Source organism: Malus sylvestris, chromosome 6, assembly GCF_916048215.2.
Source record: "Malus sylvestris chromosome 6, drMalSylv7.2, whole genome shotgun sequence".
Lineage (NCBI taxonomy): Eukaryota > Viridiplantae > Streptophyta > Magnoliopsida > Rosales > Rosaceae > Malus > Malus sylvestris.
In genome coordinates this window covers 14,284,073-14,309,334 of record NC_062265.1, presented here as the reverse complement: position 1 = coordinate 14,309,334, position 25,262 = coordinate 14,284,073, and the positions used below count along the sequence as shown (strand labels likewise).

General features: G+C 39.5%; 1 protein-coding gene across 1 annotated transcript; it reads left to right on the top strand.

Annotated features, from left to right (window-relative positions):
* The first annotated feature begins 20,119 nt into the window (after window positions 1-20,119).
* LOC126626434 (AT-hook motif nuclear-localized protein 1-like) lies at window positions 20,120-25,262 on the top strand. The gene is made up of 5 exons (XM_050295761.1): window positions 20,120-20,965; window positions 22,933-23,000; window positions 23,225-23,356; window positions 24,430-24,591; window positions 24,721-25,262. The coding sequence occupies exons 1-5, from the start codon at window positions 20,614-20,616 to the stop codon at window positions 24,952-24,954; spliced, it is 948 nt and encodes a 315-aa protein (XP_050151718.1). The 5' UTR covers window positions 20,120-20,613; the 3' UTR covers window positions 24,955-25,262.

Genomic DNA, 25,262 nt, shown 5'->3' with positions numbered 1-25,262 from the left:
GATAACCTATAGTATTGGCACTTTCCCATCCCTCATTCTCTATTAATTGGGGACATTGATCAGTAGGGTGTCCTTGCATAGAGCACATGCCACAAGTAGCCGCACCTTGCACTTTGGATCCTTCAACAACCTATGATATAAGAGTAGAGAGATTAGCCATTTGAGATTGAAGTTCTGAAATAGCACTTACCTCATTAACTTGATTTTGCCATGTATGTTCTCTTTCTCCAACTCATTCGTATTGTTGTGCATTCAAGGCTCAATTCGCTATTAAAATCTTCGTAGCAACTGGTGTTTTGTCAACCAAAGCACCTCCTGCTGAAGCATCAAGTATTCATCTCTCAAGTGGAAATAGTCCTTCATAGAAATATTAAATTAAAAGCTCTTCCTTCATTTGATGTTGTGGACAAGATGCAACTAAAGTCTTGAAACGCTCATAATACGCTAGAAAGGATTCTCCTGGGCCTTGTTGAATTCCACTAATTCTCTTCCTCAGAAGAATGACTCTTGAAGTTGGGAAGAATTTCTCTGAAAATGCTTTCTTCATGCTTTCGCAAGAGATGATGGTTCTAGGTGCTAATTCAAACAACCAATCTTTAGCCTTTTCCAAAAGAGAGAATGGAAAGGCTTTCATCTTCAAAATATTCCCATCCACATCTAAATTCCTTAAGATGCTTATTCGGATCTTCCATGGACAGCCATGGTATTTAGGAATGTGATGTAGTAAACTAGACTTCAATTCAAACTCATCGGTTTTGCCTTGAACTGCCCTAAGGTACTGGATGCAAAGGGGAAAGGCATTGTCGAAACCTGAGGGTGAAAGTTCCTTGATTGTTCGATTGTCAACAACCATGTCTTGTTCCTCTTCCGATTCTTCAAATTCATATTTAGAGCTAGAACTAGGTGGATTGAATTATGGCTGCTTCCTTTTCCTTCTCAAAGTTCATTCAAAATCGTCGTCAAATTCTAATATATTTTCACGAACAGGTAGAGATCTTTGAGTCATAAAAAAGTACCTAAAATAAAGAAAACAAAACAAAACAAAATTAGAAACATAAGAAAAGACACGAACAGAAACAAAGGGAAAGATTAGCAATTTTGCTAATCCCGAGCAACGGCGCCAAAATTTGATGTGGTATAAACTAACACACAAATTAAACCCTATAATTTAGATGATTGTACTATGAGCAAGTAGAGATCGTTCTAGGCCGGAGATTAAGAGGGATGATAATCAACACAACTTAAACTTAAAAACTAAAAACTCAGCTAGACTAACACAAAATAAGAACACTCTACTGCCAAGCATTGAGCAGAACAGAAAAGAGATAGCCACAAGCTTAGACCTAACAGAGGAAAAGCACGAGCAGACCATCACCCGTATTGCAACCTACTAGCAGCAACTCCTCTCCAGCTATAACAAAAGGGCCAAGATCCGGCAATTCTAACCCGGAGATCTAGTCTTAAGAAAGGCCTTCATCATTGCCCGTAGAAAAGGCTCCAAAAAGATGGATCTCATCTGGGAATGTCCGTATAAGATCAGCATAGTAGGTGGCAAGGGTATTACACCATCGCCACCATGAACGACAAAGAGATGGAGAAGCAATGGAACACCTACAACTTGAGGAAGTATCATGTGTGACCTCCTACTATATCAAGACCCGAAGATTCAAGCAGTTCAACAGGCACTACCTCGCAAGCCGAGGGCTATCCAGTTGTTATGCATTCTTTTACAGCTAAGTTATTTGTTCATTTCACTCATTTTTCAGTGAGAAATTCAGAAGTAATTTACAACTTGACTCGACTACATGTCTACAACAACTTATTGCTCATGCACTTCAAAAGAAGTTTGCATCCCCCTAAGGGGACCAACCATGCTCTCCAGAGTGGGAGGATAAACTTTACACTCTGAATATCCAAATGGGGATGAGCTTGGCTACCCTATCATAACTAAATACACGATGACTTGCATCAAGATTCCTAGAAGTAGCCACAATGGTCTTTTTCAAGGCTTAGCTAACTGAAAGATTTTGGGTCTCTTGGCCTAATCCGTAGTGAACCAGGCCGTAGAGATGGAGGGGGCACATTAAGCAATACGCCCTATGGACGATGGCCTTGGAAACCTAAAGCTGTTACCGAGTGCACAAGGTAGCCTACAATTTTTGGAAGACTGCCTACGGCTTACCCTTCAAGCAGTAAAGCCATGCTAGACTTATACAACTGCACATTCTTGTGAAAGGTTAAAACAAGCTAGCATGCATATACGAAGTTTATCCACTACCGACATGCTACGCAGCCGATAAGCTTCACCACTGCCAAGCGTGGAACAACTTAAACCAAGTTCTAAGTGTTATGATACTTGCTATGCAACCTACGGAATTGGAGAAAGCCAAAGTTAAAATAGCTTAGTGGTTATGCAAACTTGTTTGCTTCTGTAAGTAAGACATCCGGCTACCAACCCTATGGCTAACAACTTTGCCAAAAACGTTCTACACCAACATCTATGGCTGCGTAGTCTACGCGAGCCTGTCTGTTTATAAAAAAGCAACATGCTTACCAGTGGTTTATAAAGTTTAAAGGTTAGGGCATGAACAAAAGAAGCGAAGATGGAGAAAAGCGAAGGAAACAAGTTTATTAAATTTTCTAGCAAAATTGATAAACAACTAGTAAAGATCAAAGGAGTTCAAGCAAAGCTAAAGCAGCAAGGAAAAACAAAGAAAATCCTAAAAGCTACCTAGAAGAATACTCTTTAACAGCTTGGACATCTCACGATTACTCGATCGCCACACCTTCAACAGCCGTGATGCCCTCAGCAGCGGTACCATCCGGCGCTTCACCCTCAGCTACCCTAGCCTGGGCACCAACCTCTCCGACTACTTCACTAATAGAATACTCAAAAGTAAAGAAGAGCAAGTTTTCTAAAGAAATAAAGAATGTCTCGAAGTCTTTACCAGAAAACTCAAAGTCAGACGGCCGCCCAAAGAGATGATCTACATAACCTAGCTTGTAGAAATCAGCTTGGTTCTGAGTAAACGAAGCCTCGAACCCAGCCTCGAACCCTTCAACTGCTCATTCTCCTTAAGCAGACAAGCACGAACCCGCTGTAGCTCCTCCACTTCTTTCTTCAGATTGTCTTTGATCTTCAAGGCACCTTGGAGTTCCCACACTTGAGGCTCAAGCCTATCAACAACCTTTTTGAAGTGGATCACTTGGTTGTAAGCAGCGATCAGTTCTTCATTCTTTACATAAGCAACAGAACGAAATTTAGAGACAGATCGCTTAAGATCTTGAATCTGAGGTATGTAACACTCGATCTCTTTCTTTTCACTTTTATAGTTTACTTGGATTGTGTCAAGCATAGTCTTCAAATCCACGATCTCTTGGCGAGCGGTCTCAAGCTGCAGAGAAGTAGGGGCAGATATATTAGCCCCTTCAAAGCAGCAAGCTTAGATTTCAATTTCTTGACTTTCTCTGCCGAGGAATAAGCTTTGGCTGCCACAGTTCTTACCACCTCATTGGCAGCCTTGGTATCCTCTTGATCAAGAAGCATGGACTCGGCTGCCAGAATCGCTATTGTCTGCATCATGGCTAGTATAGTAGTCCTCATATGCCTGGCCTTATGCTTCGCAAAGGAACTCAGGCCAACAATCCCTTTGACACTATCAACAAACTTGGCACATACATCTATGCCCTCAAGCAGATATGGTTTCAAAAGCTTACAAATCTCAGCAACTTCCCCAAAAACAAATTCGGTGGATTTCTCACAACTGCCCGCAAAAGCAGTCTCATTCATCTTAGCAGACGAGTTGGTCTCAGCAGCAGAGGGGACGAGCTTTAGCGCCACTTTAGTAGACAAGGACACCGTGTCGCTCTTCATAGTAACAAACCTCTCCAAAGGTGAATCAGACTTAACCCAGACGGACGATTTGACACAAACTTCAGCACCGGAGGTACGGATGAACTTCTACGCTGGGGAATCCTATCAACTATCGAGCCAGTAGCCTTCGAAACTGCAGCGCCACCGGCACAGATCAACAAACCTTTCTTTCTCGCTCTTTGAGGAAGTCAAGTCAATCATAAACTTAAGAGAAGTTGATGAACCCTCGCAAGCAGCGGAAGCAGTCTTCAGTTTATTCTCAGTAGGTAGTCGGAGAACCCTCACGAGCAGTCCTCGGTTTCTTTTCAGTAGGCATCCTTTAAGTAGGAGGGGAATGCTTCTTTCTTCCACCTTCATTGGTAGCAGGCTCCATCATAGTGATAGGACGAGCCAACGCATCTGCCTTGATCTGTTTTATCTCCTCCTTCGGGGGCAACCCATTTTTTTCCCTACGAAGAAGACTAAGCAGCCAATGCCACTCACGATATTCAAATAGGATACCCAGAGCAACATGCATTTTCTTCATGTCTAGAGAAGCCTTAGAAGTTGAGCCAATTTCCGAATCTATAAAAGTAGCGGAGGATAATCAAAAAATTAAAAAGCAGCTTAGCACAAATACGAACCAGCCGAAAGATTAAGCAGCTTACTTACCAGGTATGAAGATGCACACCATAAAGTAGCACACAAATGTCCTATTGATTTTCCTTATTAACAATAAGATTTGTCAATTGTAGCATATGAAAATAAGGGTCTTTCCCACAGAAGATTGTTTTATCTAACTACTTAAAATGTCACAAAAACTGGTTGTTGTCCTTACTGACCAGCCACCGAAAAATAATTATGAGACCGACTTACACTTATCTAAATTCTACGAAATTTTATATGCAGATACTAGACACAAAGAGCTACACTCACAAAAAAATTTGGGATTTTTGGAGTTGATTTTCTATTTAAATTAAATCGAACAAAAACAGGACAGAAACAGATATTAAGTAGTTCACAAATTAAGAAAAACGAGTTAGGGGTATTGCTATCCACCACCAAATAATCATGCAAACATGTTATGTTTCATTCAAATTTCTTTTATTTCCGGATGAAGATGTTCAAGTTGGCTCAATGATAGAACTCAACATATTACTCTTTCTTACGGAGTATGTTAAGAGAATGGCGTTTTCAACTTAACTTAGTTCCTAGCATGCAATCTAGAATGGCTTGTTCATAGATTTAACAAGAAGAAATCATTAAGAACGAAAAGAGTTTGAGTCATCACAAGGCATCGTAAGTACTAGCGTTGTCTTACTTATCCTAGAAATTGGTTCACATGTTAATCGCAATTAACAAGTACTACTCTAGAACATATGTAGGTCCTCATTCGACAAGGGCAGGCACACACATATTCATAGCATTAGAATCCTAGATATGCTTACTAAGTATGCATCCATAGAAAACAAATAAAGAATTCATCAATGAGACAAGTAGTGAACCAATTTTCATCCATTCATAAAAGTAATTCAAACGAAATGTCATAACAAACTTGCAATCATATTCGGGGCTTCAAAACAGCCCCTAACTTCTAAAAATTTAGTTACACATAGTTCTCAAATTAAACCAAAAGAAAGACATGAGTTTGAGAAGATAAAACCGAAAGAAGAGAATGCCAAGATTTCCTCCTTTCTTTCCTTCCTTCCCCAACGCAACAGCCTTGCCTTTTTTTCTTCCTTTCCGTCCTTTTTTTCCTATCTTTTTTTCCTCAAAAAAAACTCTTTTGCCGCTGCAACCTGCAGCCTTTATGCCCATGCTTGCTGCCCCATTTCTGCTCCATAACTCACCCCACTAATAGCCATTTAGTGATGACAATAAGTGAGAGGGAATGGTAAAACAATTGTAACTCTTTGGGCAACCTTTATGCCAATTACTCCCACTTAATCCTCATCTTTAATTCCATTTCATCTGATATTTGAATAGGTGTCAGTTGGCTTGTTCTTGGCTGCATTAGTTTTGGCTGCTAGTTTTATTGGATTTATTGCCTTCAATGCAGTTACAAACTGCTCAGCGTCTTGGAAACTTTTCAGTGTTAAAACGGCCATAACTTCTTCTAGAAACATGATATTAACAATCCGTGAAATGCTCCAGCAAATAGACATCTGTAGCTTTCCAAACATATAAGGCTCATTCTCTAATTCATTCTGAGCTATTCGCAACTTGCTTCCAAAGTCAGCTGATCTGCACAGGCAGTTTTGACGAATTTGTTACTAAAAATCCTACTTGTGCTATTTTTCTTTTATTTGCTTGACAAATCCCACAAAACACAAAAACAAAGTAAATAGCTCAAAAATATAAGGAACTAACTAAGAAAAGACAAGTGAATTTGATGTAAAATATATATAAATATGAGCTTATCACCACTCACGATATTCAAATAGGATACCTAGAGCAACATGCATTTTCTTCATGTCCAGAGAAGCCTTAGAAGTTGAGCCAATTTCCGAATCTACAAAAGTAGCGGAGGATAATCAAAAAATTAAAAAGCAGCTTAGCACAAATACGAACCAGCCGAAAGATTAAGCAGCTTACTTATCAGGTATGAAGATCGTGGGAACACGTAGCTCGGGGGAAAATCAAACTCCCATTTTCCACTTATCTCCAAAGTCTCCTTGGCCCAGTCATGATCTCCCTTGCTCGAATTATCAAAAAGCCTATGGCAAGATCGCAGTTGCCTAACTCCCTCGATGTGCCTATGTTAAAGAAGTACCAAAATTCGTTAATGGTCAAATCTAAGTCAAAGAATTGGCTAAGATTGTGGAATCCCACCATCACGCGGACCATATTCGGAGAACATTGAGCGGGGGCACATCTCATGGAGCATAGCACTTCTTGGAAAAATCACGGCATAGGAAAACTAAACCCCAACACAAAATAGTAGGTGTGTAATTTGAAAGCTCTCCGAGCCCTATCACATGGGTCACGACTGTTACCATCCTTAACTCACTTCACACGCACTCCCGATGAAATGGCATGCCAATATGCCTCAAGGAAGTCTCTAAATAAATCATCGGAGCTAATCTTGAAGTTAGCAGCCTTGAAGTAGCCAACCTTGCTCAAGGACCCACCTTGACGAGCCAACGGCGGCATACCATCATCATTCTTGTGGCTCAAGGAAGACATACTTGAAGGAATTCTGCAAAAGTACAAAGAAGATTCATTAAAGGGCCTTCTTCAAAAAAAAAAAAAAAAAAAAAAAAAGAAAAAAGAAAAAGTTCAAAACCGCAGGACCCAGCAAACTTGCCAAGCCCCGTGGCCTGGCCTATTCCTCTTTTCTCATGGATCTAATCTTGGCCCACGCCAAGTTCAACCACCAGGACACCTACGGCAGCACCCTGCCGTGACTTCTCCAAGCCACCTTAACCCCTGTCAAGCCAATTTCAAGCCCCGAGGCTTCCAAAAAGTTTTATGAGGACAAGAAAATTAATTAATTTTTCTTACCCAGAAGCAACAAGAAGAAGCAAACAACGAAAGACGGTCCTTTGCACGGGCAAGATGTAGAAGATGGCTAGAGGAAGGGGAACAAATATTCTCTAAGCTCTCTCTCTCTTGCAGGGTAGAATAAGTTTCTCTCTAAAGTGTATTTAATAATCCACTTAAGGTGGACTTAAATAAGCTTTGAGAGGAGTTTATTTCCATTTCCTAGAAGTATCTAATTTCCTGTTAAAGAGGGAATCTATATCAAAGTAGGAAACAATCCAAAGTTTCCTAAATCAAGAAAATCTCTACACATGTTGCCCTTTTCTGCGAGCAGCCCAACAGGTGTGGGGGCATTTGTGGAGCCAAAAATAATCGAGAGGCGACACGTGGATTTTGGATAGAAAAGGACAAAAATACCCTTGAGGCATATTGGGATTCCTATGCGCGAGCAGCGGGCAATCATCCTTCAACCAAGTCAAAAATGCCCAAAATAGGTAACAAATTCAAAATTATTTCATCCATCCTCACCCTATATTCTCCACAAGGTAATTATTCCATAACCACCAAAACATTCCTTTTAAATTATGTTAATTGGCTAATTAATGGATTTATTACCTAATCAATCCATTAATTGCCAATTAAATCACCAATTGCACCCAAAAAATACACAAGAGGCATGCCACCCTCCCTCCCAAGGGGGCCGTGTCACAGCCCGTCCTGAGATTTTCATCGGGAAATGTGAAATGACAGAATTACCCTTCAGATGTTATTTGGGGTGCAACTTACATTTGGTTTAATTTCGGGATCTTTGGAACCAATTAGAACTAAGATCCTTCTTAGTTTTGGTTGGTGGCTTTTTGGACCACACAACTCCCTATCACTCTCTCTCTCCTATCCCGTGTCTCTCTCTTCCCTCTCAGTATCTCTTTCCTTTCGAACTGTATGGACACACTCACCATCGAGCCTCCAAGCATGGATCAAAGGTTTTGAAGGCACCATTGTGCTCGTAAGGACCTTACGAACTCACCCATACCCATTTCAGGTAAGAAACCTTTCGTTTTCACGTTGAAAACTCGAGGTCCGATTTGAGTACTATTCATGAACTTTGTAATGGTTGGTTTTTAGGACAATCCAAGCCCACAGTGAGCTTTAGGAGGTTCTCACGAAGCTCGGGGACGTTCGTTTGAAGGTTTTGGACTTCGGGATCACAAGGTTCGAAGGTGGCTGGTTTTGGTGAAATTTCCTGACGTGATTTCGAAAGATTTGGAAGTTTTTAAAGCTATAGCCTTCTTCCTCTCGTAATTTGTGAAGTTTTGGTGAAAATTTCATGGAAAATGGTTGAGAATCGAGCGAGAAAATGACGATTACAGGTCTGCCCAGTTTTCGGGGCCGACGAGTTTTTCCAGCGTCTGAAGGAAGGAGATGACGGACGTGGGGGGCGCGTAGACCCATGCCTATCCCGGCGCGTGGGGGCGTGTGCAGCATCGAATTTTTTTTAAAAAAATACCTCGACACCCCTGGCGTCGAGTATGTCACTGTGGTATATTCATATACCCAATTTGAGCATCGTATGAGAAGTTATTACGTATTGTCGGTTATGTGCTTTAAATAACATTTTTATAGTTTTTTTGCATATAGGTGATACCTATCCCGAGGACGAGCGCATTCAAGGACGTCACGGGGGTTACGACCCTTCGACTTACCAGTCAATGGGCAGTATTTTCTGTATTTACCTATATACTATTGATTTTTCCCAGAAATTAAATTTAAATGAAAATATGTTTTAAAATGCCATGCATACATATATATGAAATATATGAATTGGTAATTGTTGCATATATATGTTAAATGGTGATGTGGACGCACAGGTGAGTATCAAGTTAATCATATGATTTATTGTGATGTGAATTGTATTGAAAGCTCAAACATGCACCCCTGGTGTTAGTGCTTATATTTCACCCTGCACCACACGCTCACCTTGGATCCAAGTAGGTGCATGTCGTATAGACCATTAGAGGGTTTCGACATGTCGTACAAACCATGAGAGGTGGTTCCGACTTGTAGGTGACTTTAGATTATTATACAGTTGTTGATGAGAGAAGCACTAGAGCGTATTGTTACACCATTCTTGTCGTACAGACTACTTCAGGTAGTTCCGATTTATGTGCAGAGTAGTGCCGTACAAGTCACCGTTGGTGACTCCGGTTGGATTGGATATTGAGCTATAGAATTAACCGTACAAGACCAACTGCAGGGTCTCCGGTTGATTGCTTATTTCACCTGTTGTAATGTTGCATCCTTATTCTGTTATTGACGCTTATAGCATATCATACTTTCTGGTTTTTGATAAAGATTGGTGATTTGAGATATTTGAAAAATTATATGCATATTATGTTATTTTCTGGGAAAGTATACAGGTTTTACAGCGAGGGGTTAGAAATGTTATTAAATGAAGTGTTTTCAAAAAGCTTTGTTTTACTGACCCACTCAATTTTGTTTTGCACCCCTCCAGGTTCTAGTTAGCGGTGTGGTGGCTCACGAGGATTCCCACGGCATTCTGATAGACTACATAAATGTAGGACTCACCTTCGGGTGTTGTAATTTAGTAATGTTCCTACTTGACTACACCTAGTACTTATGCTCTGAATATGTGTGTTTCACACTTAAACTTACTCTAGCATGCTAATTGGATATTATTGCTAGTAGTTGGTTTTTATTCCTTCGTATTTCTCTTATCTTTTGCTTCTGCATCGCACTTTTGGTTATGTCACGCTCACATGACGGCCAGCACGCCTTGATTCTAGGATCGGGGTGTGTCAGTTTGGTATCAGAGCCTAGGTTTGCAGTGCTGTAGAAATTGTTAATGCTCTAATGATCTTTTGGTGTCTTCTGTCACAACTATGCTGCCTCGTAGGGAATCACGTCGTACTTCTGAGCCTAATTTCCCTGATATAACTCAATTAGGGGAAGCGATGGCCCATGCCTTTCAGAATGCAATTTGTCCTCTTCCTCCTCAGAGAACACCCCTGGAGACTATGTATAATCTAAAATTAGACCGCTTCATGGGTAATGAGGGTCATGAAGGGGCAGAAAAGTGGTTAGACCATATTGAGAAGGTTTTTCAGGTGATGCAAAGTCTAGGGAATCTTCCTGCTAGTAGATGGGTTGAGACCACTAGTTGGTTTTTAGGATGAGAGCTAGCAGCTTGGTGGGTAAATCAAACTCAGTTTATGTCACCTGAAGAGGCAGCTAATTGGGAAGTATTCAAAGAGAATTTTAAGAAAAGATTTGTTCCTCCGGAGTACATTGATCGTAAGAAGCAGGAGTTCACTCAATTGAAGCAAAAGAATATGTCGGCGCATGAGTATTACAGGAAGTTTACAGACTTATCTCGCTATGATCCTGATACAGCTGGTAATGAGGTAGAGATGCTTTGCCGTTTTAAGTTGGGAACTAAGAGGAAATGGCGGACATTTGCTAGTGCGATTCCTTGCACCACTTATCAAGAGTTTTCTGAGATTTTAGTTCGGATGGAGGATTCCGACAACCTTCCTAGTAATAGTGAGGATGATGAAGATAAGAATGATAATCAGAAGAAAGATGATAGAGGTAAAGGTATCTCCACTCAGGGACCCCGTAAGACACAGAATTTCAAGAGAAGTGGAGCGAACTCGAGTTCTTCCAGTAGAGGATTTAGTGTCACAGGCCCGAGAAGAGGTGGAAGGTTTACTGGTGGACCCAGGTTTCAGAAGCAGAGAGACTTTGGTGGTGCTGATGGTTCTGGTGCTCCGTTATGCCGCCGTTGTAATTTCAGACATCATGGAGAGTGTAGGAGAAGTGGTGGTGGTTGCTACACTTGTGGACAGATGGGATATAGAGCTGCTCAGTGTCCCTAGAGTCAGTAGAGCTTTCAGCAGTCTGCTATGCCACCTCCAGTGCTGATTCAACAGAACTTTGGTCAGGCAGTTATGGTTAGATGGGTCGTGGTGATGCTTACCACTATCAGCGTGATGCTGCTCCTTATGCTTCCTGACAGTATCAGTATTCTCAGGATCCTTATTTTCAGACTGGGTATTCCCAAGATCCTAGAGGTTATACTTCATATCCTTCCATACCAGCTAGTGGATCTCAATGGTATCAGGGAGGTTAGCCCCGACAGGGAGAGGTTGCTGCTAGTAATGCAGGACCATCTAGGCAGTTTAGCCAGACAGGACATGGACGTACTTCTCAGCGATGAGGTAATCAAGGTAATAGAGGTCGTGGAGGACGACAGCAAGCCCAGGGACGTGTTAATCATATCACACTGCAAGATGCTCAGAATCATCTGGACTTGATTATGGGTACATTAAATATTCTTGGTCACTTTGCTAGAGTTTTGATTGATTGTGGTGCTACCCATTCTGTGATTTCTCATACATTTGTTCAAATGACACGACCTCACCCTACATCTCTAGGATTTGATTTAGAGTTTGCTATGCCTAGAGGGGACAAATGTTATGTTGATAGTGTTTATCCAGGGTGTCCAGTGATGGTAGATGGTGTGGTTATGCCAGCTAATCTTATCCCGTTAGACATTGTGGATTTTGATGTGATTTTAGGGGCAGATTGGTTGCATTATAATTGTGCCCATATAGATTGTTACGGGAAATCAGTTACTTTTCTTCGTCCTGGACTACCAGAGGTTACTTTTGTGGGTGAAAGAAGTGGGGTGAGACATGGTGTTATTTCTGCCATGAGAGCAAATAAGTTGTTATCAAAAGGTTGTCAAGGATACTTAGCACATGTGGTGTTAAATGATGTTGTTCCTAGTAGTGTGGAGGAAGTTGGAGTAGTCAGGCACTATCCTGATGTATTCCCAGATGATTTCCTGGATGGTCGCCAGACAGAGATGTGGAGTTTTCTATTGATTTGCTTCCAGGTACGGATCCTATATCTTTGACTCCATATAAAATGGCAGCTGAATTGAGAGAATTGAAAATTCAGTTACAGGAATTAACTGATAAAGGCTTCATTCAACCTAGTACTTCACCTTGGGGAGCTCCGGTATTGTTTGTAAGAAAGAAAGATGGAACTTTGAGATTATGTATTGATTACAAGCAATTGAATCGGGTAACGATTAAAAACCGTTATCCATTGTCTCATATCGATGATTTGTTTGATCAACTCAAGGGTGCATGTGTGTTCTCTAAGATTGATTTGAGATCTGGCTATTATCAGTTGAAGTTTAAAGATGAAGATGTACCTAAAACGGCTTTCAGGACCCATTATCGACATTATGAGTTTTTGGTGATGCCATTTGGATTGACTAATGCACCAGCAGCTTTCATGAGGCAAATGAATGAAGTATTCCAGCAATATCTTGATAGGTTTGTCATTGTTTTTATTGATGATATTCTGGTATACTCTAAGTCGAAAGCATATCATATTCGACATCTTAACTTGGTATTAAAGAAATTGAGAGAGCATCGGTTATATGCCAAGTTTAGCAAATGCCAGTTTTGGTTGAATCAAGTGACGTTTTTGGGACATGTAGTATCGGCACAAGGAATTCAAGTTAATCCTCAAAGGATTGCAGCAGTGGAGAATTGGGAACAGCCACGAACCGTCACTAAGGTGTGGAGTTTTCTTGGTTTAGCAGGTTATTATCGATGATTTGTTCAAGATTTTTCTATGATTGCTTTACCACTAACGAAGTTAACCAGGAAGGATGTTAAGTTCGAGTGGGACGAGAATTGTGAGCAAAGTTTCTAGTAGCTGAAATATTGCCTCACTCATGCTCCAGTATTGGTACTTCCTGATGATAACGGTAACTTTGAGATTTACAGTGATGCTTCTTTGAATGGTTTGGGATGTGTTTTGATGCAGCATAATAGAGTGATCGCCTATGCTTCTTGACAGTTGAAGATTCATGAAAGGAATTATCCTACTCACGATCTTGAGTTGGCAGCCATTGTCTTTGCTTTGAAGATTTGGAGACATTATCTCTATGGTGAGAAATGTAAGATCTTCACAGATCATAAGAGTCTTCAATATCTTTTTACTCAGCATGATCTTAATCTTCGTCAACGAAGGTGGATGGAGTTACTAAGTGATTATGACTGCACTATTGAGTATCATCCGGGTCGTGCAAATGTGGTAGCTGATGCACTAAGTAGAAAACCTCAAGGTTGACTTAATGCTTTGTATGCTTGTCGTGTTCCTCTTCTTGCAGATTTGAGAACTACTGGAGTAAAGTTGGAGATCGAAGAACGAAGAGAAGCTTTTCTTGCTAGTTTCCAAGTCAGGCCAGTTTTGGTCGATCGTGTACTTGAAGCTCAGATGGTTGATGAAGAGATCTAAGAGATGATCCAATTGAGAAATGAAGGGAAAAAGAAAGACCTCAGGATTCGGGAATCGGATGGCATGCTTATGCAGGAGAACATAATGTATGTGCCGAATAATGAGGAATTAAATAAGGAAATTTTGGATGAAGCACATTGTTCAGCTTATACGATGCATCCAAGAGGAACTAAGATGTACCATACCATTCAACCATTTTATTATTGGCCGGGTATGAAAAGGGAAATTTTAGATTATGTAAGTAGGTGTATTGTTTGTTAGCAAGTCAAAGCTGAAAGAAAGAAACCTTTTGGGCGGATGCAACCACTTCCAGTTCCTCAGTGGAAATGGGAAAATATAACTATGGATTTTGTGTATAAGCTTCCACGTACACATAATGGATTAGATGGCGTTTGGATGATTATAGATCGACTTACCAAGTCAGCACACTTCATTCCAGTGAGGGAAAAGTATCCCCTGAATAAATTGGCTAAGTTGTTCATCACGAAGATTGTGAAGTATCATGGAGTTCCAGTGAATATTATTTCTGATCGAGATCCAAGATTTACTTCTAAGTTTTGGATAGCTTTTCAGGAAGCTCTTGGTACAAAACTGCTTTACAGCACTGCTTATCATCCTTAAATAGATGGACAATCAGAGAGGACTATTCAGACGTTAGAGGATATGCTGAGATCTTCAGTGTTACAGTTTGGTGATTCTTGGCATGATTGCCTAGACTTAATGGAATTTTCCTACAATAATAGTTTTCATTCGAGCATTGGTATGTCACCATTTGAGGCACTTTATGGTAGAGTTTGTCGTACGCCATTGTGTTGGTCAGAGGTTGGCGAAAGAGTGCTAGAGGGCCCAAAGATTGTGGATGAGACTACTCAAAATGTTCAGGTGATTAAGTCTAACCTGAAGGCTGAAGGATTTATTTTGTAAAACATGTTCATTTGAGCAACATCATATAGCATGCAATTAACAATTAAAAGGCGGAATCATGCTTGTATGTACTCAAAAACAAAACATGACCATGAAATTCAAAGCCTAGTAGATTGGTGAACCAATAATCAACTCAAAAACAAAGTGAGTTGAAATTAATACCTTTGTAGATTCCTCTTTGCATAAGCAAAGGCTAATCACCCAAAGAGATAAGGGCCTTCATTCCTTGCTTCTTAGATCCATGGATTTGGATGGAAGAATAGGTTCTCCAAGTTCCCAAAATTGAGAACCTCTAATTCTCGACACCAAGGTTCGATTGTAGAAGAAATGAGTGACCTTGGAGTAGTAGGATTGCTAGATGTACCCTCCAAGGTGTTGGCCTCTTTAGAGAGAAAATGGAGAGACAATTCTCACCTATTTTTTTCCAAAAATAATCCCATTTAACACTTAATAAATATTTGGCTATAAAATCATTTATATAGTCACTTCTTTAAGTGACCTAAACAACCAAAACCCTAATTCATTTCATCATGGCTGGCCATTTAGGGATTTATGGGCTTTTGGGCTTTAATGAATCTTTATTCATTAAATTGTCATACAACTTAAGTTAATGGGCTTGACGTTCGAAGCCCATTGGGCCTTAAGGTCCAAAACTATCCCGAAGTCTTTAACGAACTAATTCGTTTGATTAATTAACATATTAATTAATCCTTGCCATAAATAAATGATTAAACCATTTAATCATTCTTACTCATTTCCGTTTAATCTCCAATCTCCACCTTTCACGGTGTGCGATCCATTAGGTTCCTTTTAGCGAGGTAGTGGGCGATTAAAACCATTTTACATCGATTGTGAATTGAAACTATTTTCAATTCTCCCTTTAGTGATTATACACGTTTAGGGCTTCCACAAACCATGAGTGACACCTAGCAGCATATCATGGTTACCCAAGCTAATCAGAAGAGGTTAGAGAACCTATTCAGTTCGAGATTACAAATGCAATACGGTCCTTCTCTAATCTAATACTCTTGATCACATTGTTTGGTTTGATAGTCTATTTTCTCATGTCTACTATCCAATGTGTGTCTTGTGCTTATATGATTACCTTGAATGTGATTAGGAACGCATTCCCAAATCTCATTCATACTCTGGCCAGAGATTCAAATCATATCAGAGAGTATTCTCCCTCAAACGGTTTGAAGGTTAGAGATCCCTTGTTGCGCATTCACTTGTCTCCATAGCTAAGCGGCTTGACCCCAACGATGCCGTGGACACCCTCCTGATGGGATGACTTTGACATAATCAAAGATCAAGGTCTTAACCACAAGACAACTATGATGCCTCAGGTTAAATGACTAATTTGCATTATCCCAACCATGAGTTCTCATGTGACATGGAATATGAGAACTCTTCGTTGATCGTGTTCAGTGAACTCATTCTCTATTGAGCACCTACCGCACTTGTCTTGATGTCACACACACCAATGATTCGAGACTAATCACTCTCCCTGAGAGAAGACATAGTACGTACCGATCTTGACGGACTGTCAATGCCCAATTGGCAATCCTATGATCAGGAACGTTTAGGATGTGTCTTCGAAAGAATGGTCTCATGAATCTAACTTCATTAGATTACATTCTCCCAATCACAAATTCCTTGGACTTTATCGTTTAAGCATATAACATTTATATGAGACGGCTCAAACAATAATGTATGCCCTTTATATGTAAAACTAGATTAGTTTAACATGTGAAATGTCCATAAAGTATCATCACATGATTGGCTTTAGGGCACATTTCCAACAAAGGCAACCCAGGATCGACAAAAGAGTTTAGCAGATAGACATGCTACTGATCGAGTATATGATGTGGGTAATTTGGTATGCTTGAAATTGTCACCTTGGAGAGGTGTAGTACGGTTTGGAAAGAAAGGCAAGCTAAGTCCTAGGTACATAGGACCTTATGAGATCACTGAAAGGATTGGTGAAGTTGCTTACAGATTGGAGTTGCCTCCAGAGTTATCTAAGATACATAATGTATTTCATGTCTCGATGCTTCGACATTATGTTTCAGATCCTTCACATGTGATTCCTCTTCAACCTTAGGAGATTAATCCGGAATTGACGTATGATAAGGCACCAGTGACTATCTTGGATTGGAAAGACAAGGTTCTAAGGAATAAGACAGTGAGCTTGGTAAAAGTATTGTGGAGGAACCACTCAGTGGAAGAAGCTACTTGGGAGACAGAATATCAAATGAGAGAGATGTATCCAAGGTTGTTTTATGAGTATTAAGTGGAGTGAGTGGTTGTCTGAATTTCGAGGACGAAATTTTCATCGGGAAATGTGAAATGATAGAATTACCCTCGGACGTTATTTGGGGTGTGACTTACGTTTGGTTTAATTTCAGGATCCTTGGAACCAATTAGAACTAAGATCCTTCTTAGTTTTGGTTGGTGGCTTTTTGGACCACACAACTCCCTATCACTCTCTCTCTCCTATCCCGTGTCTCTCTCTTCCCTCTCAGTATCTCTCTCCTTTCAAACCGTACGAGTGAGTACCATCGAGCCTCCAAGCACGGATCGAAGGTTTTGAAGGCACCATTGTACTCGTGAGGACCCTATGAACTCACCCATACCCATTTCATGTAAGAAACCTTTCGATTTCACGTTGAAAACTAGAGGTCTGATTTGAGTACTATTCATGAACTTTGTAATGGTTGGTTTTTAGGACAATCCAAGCCCACAGTGAGCTTTAGAATGTTCTCACGAAACTCGGCGATGTTCGTTTGAAGGTTTTGGACGTCGGGATCACAAGGTTCGAAGGTGGGCGGTTTTGGTGAAATTTCCCGACGTGATTTCAAAGGATTTGGAAGTTTTTAAAGGTATAGCCTTCTTCCTCTCGTAATTTGTGAAGTTTTGGTGAAAATTTCATGGAAAATAGTTGAGAATCAAGCAAGAAAAAGACGATTACAGGTTTGCCCAGTTTCCAGCGCCGGCGAGTTTTTTCGGCGTCTAGAGGAAGGAGATGACACGCGTGGGGGGCGCGTAGACCCATGCCTATGCCAGTGCGTGGGGGTGCGTGCAGCATCGAAATTTTTTTTTAAAAAATACCTTGACGTCCGTGACGTCGAGTAGGTCACTGTGGTATATTCATATACCCAATTTGAGCATCGTATGAGAAGTTATTACGTATTGTCGGTTATGTGCTTTAAATAACGTTTTTATAGTTGTTTCGCATATAGGTGATACCTATCCCGAGGACGAGCGCATTCAAAGGACGTCACGGGGGTTACGACCCTTCGACTTACCAATGAGTGGGCAGTATTTTCTGTATTTACCTATATATTAATGATTTTTCCCATAAATTGAATTTAAATGAAAATATGTTTTAAAATGCCATGCATTCATATATATGAAATATATGAATTGGTAATTATTGCATATATATGTTAAATGGTGCTATGGACACACATGTGAGTATCAGGTGAGTTTTATGTTAATCATGTGATTTATTGTGATGTGAATTGTATTGAAAGCTCAAACCTGCACCCCTAGTGTTAGTGCTTATATTTCACCCCGCACCACACACTCACCTTGGATCCAAGTAGGTGCATGTCGTACAGACCATTAGAGGGTTCCGACATGTCGTACAAACCATGAGAGGTGGTTCCGACTTGTATGTGACTTTAGATTATTATACAACTGTTGATGAGAGAAGCACTATACCGTATTGTTACACCATTCTTGTCGTACAGACTACTTTAGGTAGTTCCGATTTATGTGGAGAGTAGTGTCGTACAGGTCACCGTTGGTGACTCCGGTTGGATTGGATATTGAGCTATAGAATTAATCATACAGGACCAACTGCAGGGTCTCCGGTTGATTCCTTATTTCACCTGTTATAATGTTGCATCCTTATTCTGTTATTGACGCTTATAGCATGGCATACTTTCTGGTTTTTGATAAAGATTAGTGATTTGAGATATTTGAAGAATTATATGCATATTATGTTATTTTCTGGGAAAGTATACAGGTTTTACAGCGATGGGTTATAAATGTTATTAAATGAAGTGTTTTCAAAAAGCTTTGTTTTACTGACCCACTCAATTTTTTTTTGCGCCCCTCCAGGTTCTAGTTAGCGGTGTGGTGACTCACGAAGATTCCCACGACATTCTGACAGACTACATAAATGTAGGACTCACCTTCTGGTGTTGTAATTTAGTAATGTTCCTACTTGACTGCACCTAGTACTTATGCTCTGAATATGTGTGTTTCACACTTAAACTTACTCTAGCATGCTAGTTGGATATTATTGCTAGTAGTTGGTTTTTATTCCTTCGTATTTCTCTTATCTTTTGCTTCCGCATCGCACTTTTGGTTACGTCACTCTCACGTGACGGCCAGCACGCCTTGATTCTAGGATCGGGGTGTGTCAGGCCAGCCTTGCTCTATATATTCAACCTCATTTTCTCTAAAAACCTAGGTTCCAACACTTTCCCAAGGGGGCCGGCCATGCTCTATATATTCAACCTCATTTTCTCTAAAAACATAGGTTCCAACACTCTTGCAAAACTCTCAAAAACTCTCCAAACACTTTTCTCTCTAAATTCTAACTTTGGCATCGGAGGTTCTTCGATCAAAGCCCCCCATTCATCGTGGGCGTGTGAGGCTTTTGGCCTTAACCAAAGATGTTAATTGTTTTGTAGGTGCAATTTTATCTAAGATCAAGGAGGAAGAAATTTGCATCCACACATAGTGTTCTGTTTATTTATTATTTTGAGTATAACAATATATTTTACACTAAAAGAAGGAGGGAGTTCGGCTAAACTACATTATAGGCAACCTAATTTGGTATTGAATTGTCATCTATGAAATTCGAACTTAAAATCTCTCACTTACAAATGAAAAGGAATATCACCGTATTGAGTGACATGTGTTATTTACTCTGTTTCATTATCGATGATGGTGAATGAAAATGTGGAGGCAGCAAAAGTATGTGGAATGCTTGAATGAAAATGAATGAGATTTTCATCTTATCCCCTTATGATATTTACTTATTTATTTGTAATTTTTTTTTTATATATTTTCTCACTTCTACCAGATTTTTCTTGCCATAACTCAAAAAGTTGATGCCTGCAGAAGCCCACCCCACCCCACCCCATCTTTTTCCCTTTTCTAGACAGTTTCTTTCTTCATGCCTTGGCAACCTAATTTTACTTTTCCATTCACCTAAAACAACTATAAAAATAATAACAACAATTATTACTACATTTCACTTTTGCCCATATTTCAAGCAAAATATATGCTTAAAAAAAGGAAGAATAAGAAAATCCCCTACCCACTACCATTTTTTATTTTATAATATTATTTCTCACCGGATTCCAACCATAACAAAAAAAATTAATATTCTAAATAAATCATTACATATTCAAAATGCCCATTTAATTTAATATTTTCTCCCTTTTTTTATTTTTCATTTCATTTTTTTAATCTCAATTCGGACAGTCTTAGGAAAGTTAGGCACCCAACAAGCTGAAAAACATAAAACAAGCTTTCTTACTATTATCTCAACATTTTCCCATTCAATTCACAAAACCAGAAAATCAAAGAGCTCAAAAGATCAAATCTTTTTCCTCTCACTGTACGAATAAAATCCAAATTTTTTTTTCCTTTTAGCTCTTTTTTTCAAGGCAACCTTGCTTTTTAAATAAAAGAGCTTTGAGTAAAACTAAACCTTCAGACTTTTGCAGCTAATTTTTTTCCCCTGTAATTGTTTTTTTTTTTTTTTCTGGTAGTTATTATTTTTTTCTGTGTTCAAAGCTCAGGAAGGAAGCTTCACGGTCTGTTGTTTTTATTTAATTTTTTTTTCTTCATCTGGGTTTCTGTTCCGAGTATATTTTCTGGTTCTGTTTTTCAAAATTTGAATCAGTGAGCTATTTTAGATTAGTAAAGTAAAAATGGGTTTTTGTTAAAAAGCTCGAAAGATACAATTTTTGGGGGTTTAAGTGTTAACTATGGAGGGTAGGGAAGGTGTGAATAGTAGTGGGGTTACAGTTGTGGGATCAGATGCTCCATCAGACTACCATGTCGCTCCAAGGTCCGAAAACCCGACCCACAACGCCGGATCAACACCTCAGGCGCCGGTTGCTCCGCCACAGGCGGCGGCAGGGTCTATGCCGATGAAGAAGAAGAGAGGGAGGCCAAGGAAGTATGGACCGGACGGGAGTGTCACCATGGCTCTGTCACCGAAGCCCATATCGTCCTCTGCACCGCCGCCGCCGCCGGTGATCGATTTCTCGGCGGAGAAGCGTGGGAAAGTGAAGCCAAGCTCAGTGAGCAAAACCAAGTACGAGGTGGAGAATTTAGGTAGTGAAAGAACAATTTTTTTGGACATACCCTTTTTTTGAGTTTGAGTGATTTTATGCTTGTTTTTTTTAGCTAAAGTCGAGATTTTTAAGGTTGGTTTTGTGTTGTTTCTATGTTGGATTGGGTGAGATTTACTCTAATTAGAGGGTGTAGATTTGGGGTTTATGAGATGCTTGTTGGGTAGATGTGGGACCTCTGATTGGATGCCCTTCTCATTTGAGATCTTGGTGTGTGTGGGTGGTGGTTCTGAAAAGATGAGTGTTTTTGTGGGTTGGTGGTATGGGAATGAAGGAATCTTCTTGTTCTGGCTGCCCTTTGGAAGGGCACCTCTCTCTCACCTTTTTGAGGAAGAAAATGATGCTAGGTCCCAATTTATGTAAATGCAAAAGTCTGCAAGTGATGGTGAACAGACATGGAACTGAAACATGTCTTCAACTTGCTGACAGATCTAAACTAGGAAACAATAACAACCTCATCCTTTTGAAGATCTAATTCTTGTTTTATTTTGTTGTTTCATAGGTTTCTCAGAATGTAATCGTAGTTAGTTACTATTGGTCTTCGTTGTTCGACTACATCTAGATTGCAGTCAGTCAGCTCTCATAGTATTCTGAATGATTTTCTACAACATGAATGGTGGAATCTTTGTTGTGATCGACACTTGCTTGTGTTGTCATCTGCTGGCTGCAATGCATGAATGTCTGCATGAAAATTCGAAATCCCAGCTACCAATCATCTGCAGAGATGTGTTATTTGGAATTTGAGTAAAATTTGGCTGTTAAATTTGACAAGATAATTATTCCGTTTTTATTTTTTATTTAGTTTTATATTCAGATTATATTGTATTTTTCAAATTAATTTGGGACTGACATTTAACATTTTGGCAATACTTTCAGTGAATTAATTTCATCAATGCATCATTACTCTCTATCATTATTTTTCTTTATCCTTTCGGATAATGTACTAGTGTTTACTCTTCCAATTGTACAAGAATCCTAGGTCATTACATTATTGCTTTAGTACGCTGGAAATCTGCTTCTCAGCAATTATTCTGGCTTTCTTTTCTTCTCTTCTCGATATAAGAATAGTTATGCTGAATTATTCAAGAAGATAGATTGAATTGAATGCTGGAAATGTTGATTTAGCATAATGGTGTACTGAACTTAATTTTTATAAATAATTAGCTTTGCACTACAGGAATAATTGAATCCTTCTGACGAATAGTTTTCAATTACTTTTATTAACTGTAAGCATTACTAATATTCTATTTACCTTTTGATCAGGTAAGTGTAGTAGTTATCGGACAGAATTAAACATGATAAATTGTAAATTATAAGGGAATCAAGTGATAGTTAATTATGGGAATGCAAATGCATATGATTTCTTTCTGATGTGAATGGCAATGCTAAATGATGCATAAAATCATATGTTGGTCCGTGTTTGTATCTGTAATTTATGAAGGTATAAAGATGACAACTTCTGCAGATATTAACAAAGTTATGCAATCACAGCTGTGGAAGCTTGGAAAATCATACTGGAACTGTAACATAACTACTCCTCCCTTGTAAATGGCTGCAATGAGCTCCTTAAGTCTAATATAACACCAACAAGCCACAGATGGAAGTATTTGGATGATATTACTTGGATGTGATAGTTTTATTTTTTGTAGTTGTCTTGGCTTATATAAAAAAAGCATGTAAGCATAATAAGAAAGTTTTCTTAATATGTTTTGTGGTGGTTGATCATAGTCGTTGTTCACTGAGATACGCAGTTCTCTTTGTTAACTTTTATTTGTTTATTTATTTATGGAACCCATGAATTTATTATGGCTCTTGCATTGATCCACATTACTTTGCCTTTGATTTATGGAACAAGTACCTTGATGCAAAGTGCATGAGTAAAAAAATCTTTGAAAAAGTTGAGAGCTCCTTGTGAGGTGGCTAATCCTGTTATTGTTCTATGTTTCGCAGGTGAATGGGTTGCATGCTCAGTCGGTGCTAATTTTACACCCCATATCATCACTGTTAACTCCGGCGAGGTAATTAATTGACTGTAATAATTATGTTTGTCATTACACAAGTTAAATAGCCGTAGATAGCCTTGAATATTAGATTTTGGTAGATATTATTTAGTTCTTTCACTAATTGGTGGCCTGTTTTACACTTTCAGATCTTTTAGTAACTTTTTAAGGAGTTTTTGGTTCTCAATCAGTACTTATAACACTTAAGTTGACTTTTCCTGTAACAACTCTGGTTGTCTTAGGATGTCATGATGAAGATTATATCCTTTTCTCAACAAGGTCCTCGAGCTATATGCGTGCTCTCTGCCAATGGTGTTATTTCAAGTGTGACTCTTCGTCAGCCTGATTCTTCTGGTGGTACATTGACATATGAGGTGATGCATCATACCCTTATTGTGATGATATCTCTGTTTCCCTTGGATCAGTAATGTGGCATTTTTGAAGTATTCTGGAATGGATAATCTATTAACCTAATTTTTTTAGTATCTGATATTTTTTTTCTCAGAACTTTCTACTATGTGTACCATAAGCGTAAATTTAATTAGTTTTTGTAGTTGATCTCTTTTCTATTACTGATTATATTGAGTAGTATACTCATTCTCTGATTCCGCCTTACTTGGAATGAGTAATGTTTGAGACTTAAAAAGTTGGTGACTTTTTTGTTATTGATAATGCTTAATCCTCACAGAACACGCAAATGAAATAAGCAATAAAGACTAAATCCGGTTTTTATGTCTCCTTTTAAGAAGGGAGCTTTTTCGTTGTTAGCGTGTTTTCATTTACTTTTCATGTTGTACTGTGAACAATGAGGCTTATACTGTTAGTCGATGTGTAGTTAAATCCCTATATTGAGCCAACTGTTCTGTTCTTTTCTTGGGGCCAAGTGATCTTCTACACTTCTAATATTATTGATCGAAGAAAATTTTAGCTTCTGTGTGCTGACAAGAGTTGTCATAATAAATGAAGATGAATGCTTATGCCTTTAATCAAAATTTTGGTATCGGAACAGTCGGTCTGGAAGAATTGTGCCTTTCCGCCATTGTTGTCAAACTCATTACCATCTAAAAGGTCGTACCCAGTGCACAAGGCTCCCGCTTTACGCAGGGTCTGGGAGAGGTGAATGTCGGCTAACCTTACCCCCATTTATGGAGAGGCTGCTCCCAAGTCTCGAACCCGAGACCTACCGCTCATGGGCGAAGGCACTTGCCATCGCACCAAGTGCGACCTCTTAAACTCATTACCATCTCAATCGCATAAATTTCAACATTTTCCTCTTATGCAGCACAAACCACAGGCTGTTTACTGATAACTTGATTTAATGATTGCTTTTCATTTAACTATCCCAAACCACAGGCTCGGTTTGTTTTTACCTCTCTTTTATATTGTTAAGTGTTCTTTTGCTAACCACAGGTGGAGTCCTCTTCACTTTGCATTCTTGTTCTTGCAGGGCCGTTTCGAGATATTGTCTTTGTCTGGTTCATTTATGCCCAATGAAACGGGAGGGACAAGAAGCAGATCAGGTGGGATGAGCGTTTCTTTGGCAAGTCCAGATGGGCGTGTTGTAGGTGGTGGAGTGGCTGGTCTGTTAGTAGCTGCAAGTCCTGTGCAGGTATGGCTTATTCTATTTCCAAATTTCTACCGCATTTTCATGAGGAAAAAAAAAAAGGCAGGGTGGTTATGAGCTGCTTTTTAATGACAACAAAGCAAGATCTGAGATTTCGTTCTTAAATTAAATCAGGTTGTAGTAGGCAGTTTTCTATCGGGAAACCAGCATGAGCAGAAGCCCAAGAAGCAGAAACACGATTACATCTCTAATGCAACACCAACTATGGCTGTTCCTATTTCGAGCGCTGAACCAAAACCAAACTTCTCATCCTCAACTTCTTTCCGTGGAGATAATTGGTCTTCACTGCCATCAGATTCAAAAAACAAGACTGACATTAATGTATCGTTGCCAGGAGGCGTAATGTGAAGAGTGTGCTTCTAATTGCAATATGAGGTTTGTCACTGACCACATTGGCAATTAAGCTCCCTAGTCCCAACTGTTGGATCTCTCACCTGTACTTGTTTGTTGTCTGTAAACTTGTTGACTGCTAGTATCGTCGTGGGGGTTTCCCCCGTTTGAGGTGTTATTTAATTTAGCCACGTAGGTAGTCTTCTAGCGCTGCTTCGGTAGCCTGTTGTGACATCTAGAGTAGTTTGATCGTGTAATATTAGCATCCGAATCTGCCGTGGATTGATGTAATGTGATTTAAAACTTGTTTGAGACTTATTACCTCA

Bases quoted from the DNA above. Each gene is read 5' to 3' on its own strand.
- LOC126626434 (XM_050295761.1), top strand. From the start codon at position 20,614: ATGGAGGGTAGGGAAGGTGTGAATAGTAGTGGGGTTACAGTTGTGGGA. The intron at 20,966-22,932 runs GTAGTGAAAGAA...TATGTTTCGCAG, and splicing joins GTACGAGGTGGAGAATTTAG to GTGAATGGGTTGCATGCTCA. The intron at 23,357-24,429 runs GTGATGCATCAT...TTGTTCTTGCAG, and splicing joins GTGGTACATTGACATATGAG to GGCCGTTTCGAGATATTGTC.